Source organism: Caenorhabditis briggsae (genome assembly GCF_000004555.2).
Source record: "Caenorhabditis briggsae complete genome, chrIV, whole genome shotgun sequence".
In the NCBI taxonomy this organism is placed as follows: Eukaryota; Metazoa; Nematoda; class Chromadorea; order Rhabditida; family Rhabditidae; genus Caenorhabditis; species Caenorhabditis briggsae.
Window position 1 is genome coordinate 5,926,464 of NC_013487.2, and position 8,162 is coordinate 5,934,625.

The 8,162-nt window shown below is 39.2% G+C and overlaps 1 protein-coding gene across 1 annotated transcript in view; it reads left to right on the forward strand.

The window, feature by feature from the left end:
* Positions 1–217: 217 nt before the first annotated feature.
* Positions 218–8,162, forward strand: part of Cbr-mgl-3 — a gene marked incomplete at both ends in the record, with an annotated part of 11,947 nt that continues 4,002 nt past the window's right edge. The window contains 15 exons of the mRNA XM_045235313.1: positions 218–513; positions 1,004–1,226; positions 1,313–1,429; positions 1,477–1,683; positions 2,144–2,533; positions 2,829–2,997; positions 3,059–3,353; positions 3,869–3,959; positions 4,007–4,273; positions 4,320–4,442; positions 6,428–6,748; positions 7,008–7,082; positions 7,564–7,655; positions 7,768–7,841; positions 7,941–8,057. Coding sequence (XP_045096921.1) covers positions 218–513; positions 1,004–1,226; positions 1,313–1,429; positions 1,477–1,683; positions 2,144–2,533; positions 2,829–2,997; positions 3,059–3,353; positions 3,869–3,959; positions 4,007–4,273; positions 4,320–4,442; positions 6,428–6,748; positions 7,008–7,082; positions 7,564–7,655; positions 7,768–7,841; positions 7,941–8,057 — 2,857 coding nt within the window. The remainder of the gene's footprint in view (positions 514–1,003; positions 1,227–1,312; positions 1,430–1,476; positions 1,684–2,143; positions 2,534–2,828; positions 2,998–3,058; positions 3,354–3,868; positions 3,960–4,006; positions 4,274–4,319; positions 4,443–6,427; positions 6,749–7,007; positions 7,083–7,563; positions 7,656–7,767; positions 7,842–7,940; positions 8,058–8,162) is intronic.

Below are 8,162 nucleotides of genomic sequence, written 5' to 3' on the forward strand. Positions count from 1 at the left end.
ACCACCCACTTAAAAAAATAATTTTTGAAAGAGTTTTTATTCGCTCTACTCTACTTCCAATCCTTATTATCCGTCTCTTTTACCTTTCCGGACTTCGTGCTAGTTAAAATACTTACAGCCAGAACCTTTCAAATTTTCAGAACCCCCTACATTTCAAAATTCCCGCCACCTCGCCTCATCACAAAAATCAAAGAATCGCGTCGTCGCTTGTCCGGATATGACATGCGCGTCGCTTCACACACCTCCGCCTCTGCAGCGATTTCTAGTTCTTCTCCTAGCACTTCTTCATACAGTATGCCCAGTAAAACAAGTGACAGTACCCGGACAAATTGTCCTTGGAGGACTATTTCCAATTCATGAAGCCGGTCGAAATGCATCACATCAGTGTGGAAAAATCAAGGCAGATCAGGGAGTGCAGAGAATGGTGGCAATGTTATTTGCATTGGAAAAAGTCAATCGAGATAGGCAGCTGTTGCCACAAGCCAGTTTAGGAGCACAGATATTGGATACGTGGTGAGAAGTTGGGATTCGAGTGGAATTTGTCAAAAACAAAAGACTATCATTGGTGTGTATTCTAGGGACGAGTTATCATTCTGGAAGCTTTAGTTTGGCCTATTTTACAAAATTATTCATGTTTTAATTTCTAGTGTACACACTGTTTTTCATATATTATGCAGGAAATTTCTCCAAAGTTTGAAACCGGGTTTATTCATAGTAGTTTTTTATGACTGAAAATGATTGAATGCATTTTTTTCAGTTTCAAAACGCTAAAAAATGTTATATTAAACTGACACATGTGTTCATGTGTTCATTTAACGCCACGGACAGTAAGGGTTTCAAAGGACTAAGACAGTCATGAGAATTCCAAAACATAGATCCTTGAGACTGTCTGGAATGTGTTTTTGGAGATATTAAAAAACACGGTATCCCCGCGTTTTTAAATACATACATGAACAATGAGAAAGTGTTCGTTCAAGTATCTGACAACTCAATTACCTTGCAGCTCCGTAGACAGCTATGCCCTGGAACAGACACTGGAATTCATCAAATCTGTAATGTCGAATGGAGATGGTGTGACATGTGCAGATGGATCAACTGGATCATATACACGACAACCAGTGGTTGCAGTTGTTGGAGCAGCTGGAAGTCAAGTCAGTGTTATGGTTGCTTCCATGTTGCAGTTGTTCAAGGTGAGAATAGTTTTTTACTACCTTGTTGGTTTGCAAGCGAACCGTTCCTATTTTGTTACCAACTAAACGCTCCCAACGCTTACTCTTCACAACTTCCCGAAACAGAAATATTGATATTCCAGATCCCCCAAGTGAGCTACAGTTCAACAGGAGCTGAACTCTCCGAGAAGCCACGTTTTGCATTTTTCTCTCGAGTGGTTCCTCCGGATAATCTGCAAGCACAAGTGATGGCTCGAGTGGTGTGTCTTCATTCCCCCTAATCTCTTTCATTTACACATTTTTGCAGATCGGTGCACTAGAATGGACTTATGTGCACGCTATTGCTGATACGGGATCGTATGGAGAACGAGGAATGGATTCGTTTCGAGCGGCTGCCGCTGAAAATGGAATATGTATTGATGGAGATGTTCAGAAGATTTCGAGGAGGTGGACCGAGAAGAATTTCAGGTACGTGTGTGGAAATTCGAATAAAACACAATTATTTTTCTTAAAGGTGGGGGGACATGAAAAAAATAATGTTCTCGAATTTTATTTAAGAGTTGAACTTGTCGAGGGGAGTATTCAAGGTGCGGCGCCGCTACCGACTGAGCCACGTGGGCGAAACGGGAGCGGGCGCCTGATTGCATACATAAAGGCGAGGACGACCGCTGTACGCAGAGTGACATTAAGCGTTGTACACCGTCACGGTAGAATGCATACTCTGGCCCCAAAAATCCTCCGTAAAATCTCCTGTCCCCCCACCTTTAATTGATGTGAAACACGAAATCATTTTCAGAGACTTGTTAATCCGAATGCATCGAACTCGAAAAGCTCGTGGAGTTGTGATGTTCGTCGATGAGGATAATCTGAAACGACTTTTGAAAACGTTGGATGTGCTGGTAGCTGAAGGGCATACAGAGCTGGATCGACACTTTTGGTTCGTTTCCGACAATTATTTTCAATTATACTGACAGAGAAGAAAATATACTAAAGTCAAATTATTTCCCTCAAGTGAACATGATAAAACAGAAAACAATTTTAGGTTCGTCGCTTCTGATTCCTGGGGAATCAAACAGTCCGTTGTTCGAGGTCTAGAACATCGAACCTACGGAGCTATCACAATTGCCCCAATGGTTAGAGAAGAGACAGGATATCTCGAATATTTTCGATCTCTCTCACCGAAAGGATTTGTGTTTCTGGAAGAGTTTTTCGAGTATTTGGGATGTTCGGCCACCGAGGATATCAAAACTTTTGGGGATTGTTTTGACATGGTCAATGTTACGTTGAAGCAGGTAGAAATATCAAGGAATACTAGGGTACTTTTAAGAACTAGCCGGAGCTACAAAAATCCCATTTTTCTTTTTGTGGCTTCGAAAAGTGTTGGCTACACAATTAAAACTGAAAATCGAGAAGGTAAATGTCGTTGATCGAGCTTTGAACTTGGCACTAACTTTTTTCAATTTGAGTCTTTGAAAAGTACCGGCCAAAATTATAAATTCTACATATTTTTAGCCGAAAATGTTCAAATTTTGATGTGTAAAAGTTTCTGTAGTATGAAGTAGATAGTAGACTTCGGTGAATGAGAACTTTTCCTGTTTCTCATTCATTAGTTGAATTGTCGGTTTACGGACTTGATTATTAAGCTAATTTTGTCTGCAGGAATCCTATGTTCCATTCGTAGTGGACACTGTCAAAATCATCGCGAAAGCCATCTCTATGTACATTCAAGACGATTGTGGAAAGACTCCATTCCACAAATGCTCTCTTGCTCAATCTGGATTCCGTGGAGAACGCTTACAGAAGTATTACAGGAATATGTCATTGAATAGTGAGTTTTCAGTTTCTCAAGTTGTTAATTTTCATTTCAATCAAAATTCATACCTTTTCAGAGAACGAGCCAGCTCTTATTGATGCCAATGGTGACGGTATTGGAAGATACGACGTTTTCCAATTGGATATGAATGGAGTGTATCAGAAAGTTGGAAAATGGAGATCAACCGATGATTTCTTATCCGTGGAGGTGGAGAAAATTAGGCACGCATTTAAAACAGCTCCCGGAGAGAAGCCAATGAGTTTGTGCTCCACAGATTGTCCGAGGGGGCATTATAGAGCGTATCAGGATCAGACATGTTGTTGGGCATGTATTCCATGTGATACTTCAACCAGTATTCATAATGAAACTAGGTGAGTGGGATTTTTACGGGACATTTACTGTTTCACATTGTGATCTTTGACTGTGAACTGTTCACTGAATATTCGAATAGACATCGGTATCGTACTGGTATGAAAAACCTACCCTAACCTGAAAGATATTTTGATACACATTTTTTCTTGATTTCCGGCAATTTTATCCCTATAAAAATGTTCATTTTGCGATCTGTTTGGGGACTGAAAAATTATCGGAAGCAGCAAAAATTGAGAAGTTTACGGTACCTTTCTTTTTTGTATTTTTTAATCAGTGCTGAGTTGATTGCCAAGCCAAATAATACAAAACCACAAGTGATCCACATAAAACAGAAACAATTTCAAGATCAAATTAGGAAATCACGGCAAACAAATCCGGTTACAATTTCGTTGAGCAATGTTTATCACATTAGCAACGAACCGAAAGTTTTATCAAAACTTCTGAAATTTCAAAATTCAAAATATTCTGTTTCTCGGATCACACAAAAATTTGATTCTAAGAACTGTATATTAAGTATTTCATTCCAGCTGCGAGGAATGTGCCATCGGTATGGTTCCGGATCGAACTCTCCATTTCTGTGTGCCAATTCCACCTGTTTCCATGCAGTAAGCTTTCCTTTTATTTTTTTGAACTTCTAGAAATTTCTGTTCAGATGGGACACCACTTGGTCACTAATCCCAGCCGCATTCTCCACTCTTGGCATCGCTTCAACAATTTTCGTGGTCTCCGTTTTCTTGAAATTCTCAAATACACCTGTGGTAAGCTTTTACGTCTCCAGATTTATCTATCCTATGATTTCCAGATTATGGCATCGGGAAGAGAATTGTGTTACTGTATGATGTCTGGAATTGGAATGTGTTATGTATTGACTTTCTTCTTGGTATCCCAACCGACGGTTATCACTTGCTCATTGACTAGGGTAACAGATAAAAACTAAAATTTTCTAGAAGAAAGTATAATTTCAGATATTAATGGGTCTTTCAATGTCAGCTATCTATGCAGCAATCATTACAAAGACAAATCGATTAGCAAGAGTTTTTAAGCCGGATTCTGCCCAAAGACCGAGGTTCATTACTCCGAAAGCGCAGGTAGTTATTTTAAAGGTTCATTAAACACTTCTTTGAATAATGTTCGACTACAAAATTCGAATACGCAAATTTTCTGTTTCATGTTAAACAAATAATTATTTCATTATTCCATTAAAAACAGATCGAGAAATCTTACTGACCCATATCTTCCTTATATATAAAACGCTAGACGCGTCTGTTGGTCGTCATGTCAGTCTGTGGACTTTTGGGTTTTCAAATGAAAGGTTGACCGCCACCAAAAGTGAACCCACGACCTTTCGCACGAAAACGGCTCACGCACACAGTTGCGCCATGCGGCCACGTAGAGAGGGGGGAGGGAAGGAGTAGATGTTCTATTCGAGTTGCTAGGCGCTGTGGTTGCCGCTGCTAAAACATAGTAGTTGACGCGAGCCCGCTTTTTGTCGGCTGCTGCATTTCATGATATACCGCGCTTTCACAGATCCTATTGACGCTTTTTTACTAGAGGTTCCAAAGAGGTTAGCAAATTAGTTCAAGGAGGGCGCGAAAGTGAGGAAAACGATATCGTTTCGATTGAAAATGAACCAGCTTCCAACGTTACATCAAGGTTTCGAAAAAGTCTTTTTTTTCACTGACCCGGCTTGGCCTGGCCCGCCCTGCCTGTATGTTCGAGGCAAATTTTTGAAAGACATGTTCTGTGAGAAAATTAGATGTATGTTGGTATTTTCTAAAGTCTCTCTGTGTTTTGCTTTAATAAGGAATCTGGGCTAAATTTCATGGCGCTGCGAAACTTAAATGGTCGTTTCAACAAAGATATCCAACATCAACAGAAAAATTTTGCATTGTTTGGAACGCTGCCCGGCCCGGGAAATTTTTGCTTTGGTCCGGGATTTAACAATTAAGAAAAAAAACCATACTTGCAACGGCCCGGCCGGGTCGGGTTTTTTTTCTAATTTTCAAGGCCCCGCCAGGCCCGTCTCGGCCCGGGTTTTCAGAAAATTGTTTCCTTTCTTTTCAAAAAATTTTTCGGGGTCAATAGATAAAACATGGATTTTTCTGTCGATTTTTCTGACAATTCGAATTTTGGGAACCCGGGATGGGTCGGGGAGTCACGGGCCCGGTCAAACCCGCGGACCCGGCACTGATTTTGCAAGTATGAAAAAAACCAAAGTATAAAGCTGAAGACTCTGAATAGAAAGTCCGAAGAGCTGAAACTATGGTATAGGTTTGACGGTCAAAAAAATGAGAAAACGGTTTTTATCATAATTGCAACAGGGCGGGACTGGGTTTTTTCAGAATTTGGGTTTTTCCGAAATTTGGGCTTTTTCAGAAAACCGGCTGGGCTTTTTCAGAGTTTTCAAGATGCGGCCCGGGTTTCCAAAACCTACCGAATCTCTCGAAAGAAAAATTTCGAACTTTTTTCTGTTGATTCAGGATACATTTTTCTCAAAAAGATCTTTTTGAATTACCAAATTTTTCCCATGTCTCTTCTTAGCGCCAAAAAAAAAAGAAATTTGAATAAAATTTTTAAAAAACTCCAGTTTTCTCTCAAAAAATCACTCTTACAGAATGTTATCTTAAAAACCCGGGCTGGGCGGGCTGGGCCGGACCAGTGAAAATTACCAACCCGACCAGATCCGGCCCGTGACATGTATGATGTTTGGAACTTTAAAGGTTTAGAATTTTGAAGTTTCCGAGTTTTCATTTTTCGAAATATAGACGAACATTACAAAAATAGATCTGATACTATCCAGCTGTTTGAAGCGCCGAAAACAGGTTGGCGCCGAAAACAGGCTGGCGCCGAAAACAGGCTGGTTAAACAAATAAAAAGCGAAAATTTATCTCATTAATTCCTGTTTCAATTGTCAAATCTATGAATTCTAAACTTCAAGGCGTTACCACTCAATAAGCTGAAAATAGTTTGGTACTCAAAACTTTAAAAACGCATTTTCAGAAAATTAGTAAAATGAATGATTTTTTCATACCCCTCCTTGTTTTCAATAAAACACAATTCCCATTTTTTCCAGGTCGGTATTTGCATGGCAATCGTCTCTGTCCAACTCATCGGAACTTTCGTTTGGCTGTTCTTCGATCCACCAGGCACAATGGTCGTTTTTCCATCTAGAACAGAAGCAGTTCTCACTTGCAAAGCCACAACATCGCATCTTTTGATTTCTCTTCTCTACAATATCCTTCTCATTGTTGCCTGTACTGTTTATGCATTCAAGACACGGAAGATCCCAGAAAACTTTAACGAAACTAGGCATATCGGGTTTACGATGTACTCAACGTGTATTTTATGGCTCGCCTTTGGGCCCATCTATTTTGCGACACAGAGCGATTTTAGGGTGAGTTGGTTTCTTTTGAAAAGGAAATTATGGAAATGAGGATCTTAATAAAAAAAACTCTGAAAATATATTTTTCTGTCTGAAGACAGAAACGAAACATAACTATTCTGAATTAAAAACCTATATTTTTTCCCTTTTTTTTTTAAAGTACCTTCTGAAAAAATTCGGAGAACAGAAGTGACTCGAAAATCTTGGAAGGTGTTTGCTGTCAGTGAAGCCTGTCACAGTAGGGAAAAAAAATTGAAATGTATTTTTTCAGATACAAATCACATCTCTCTGCATGTGCATTTCTCTGTCTGGAACTGTTGCACTCATCTGCTTTTTTGCTCCAAAAGTGAGTTTTGGAAGGATTAGGAATGGCTGTGAAAAAATATTTCAAATCTAAAAATCTGAAATCAGTCAACGAAAGCAAATTTTGTCATAACAATTTCTAATCAACGTTAAACATGAGTAATCCACTACTCTTTGTCTATAAATAAAAATTAAGAAAGTGTACTAAAAAGTTTAGCTAGCTAAATTTTACCCAAACTTTTACAGTTATTGGACAAATTTTAACCAAGCTGAAAAGGTATATCCACCAATTTTTGCCACTGCATAATGTTGTAATGTCATTTGGGGACTTTTTGAACACATTGCATTCATACATTCTCGAAAACTCTCGAATCAGATCCATGATTTCTACAAGTTTTTCACCGTTTTAAAAACATCATAAAATTATAGAACAATTCTCTCATTTGATGAATATTCGTTGGTTGATGCAATAATGAGTTCTTTCCACTAATTCAAAAAACCCAACTCATCCCCCTGTATTCCAGGTTTACATTGTTCTATTCCAACCATACAAAAATGTCCGAACTCGCCAATCAGCCGTCGGGCGACTTGTCAACCAACAAATGAGGTTTATGAGGTAGGTTTGCAGTGATCTCTCCCGATAATCCCTGCTCAATAATTCCCTTGAAAAAGGCATCCCCAATTCTTTCCAAATTTCCCCTGAAATGCATGAGTGTTTTTTCTTCTAGCCAATTGACCTACAACCCCGATGGATGCAACTCATATCAGCCGATGTCCTCCAATCAATCCTATAAACCCAGTAGTGAGTTTTTCTCTCTGATTGATATGAATGGTGATTATAACTTTGAATGTGTTTTCGAGTCTCTTTAAAATTCAAATAACAGTAGAATATTGTTTTCAGCCGAGGAGAGTTCTCACACGAGCAACGCTCCGGGACAACCGCAAACTCGAGCGATCCCTCCGCATGTAATTGAACAATTGGCCGCAAGTTTGCCGATTAGTGATAAAAATGATTTAGGTGGGTTTTGATAAACATTCGAGAAAAAATAGTAGATTTCCTTTTGATCTTAACTATCGTATACACTCTAATATGTATAAGGCAAGGCTGTGCCACGGCGGGGAT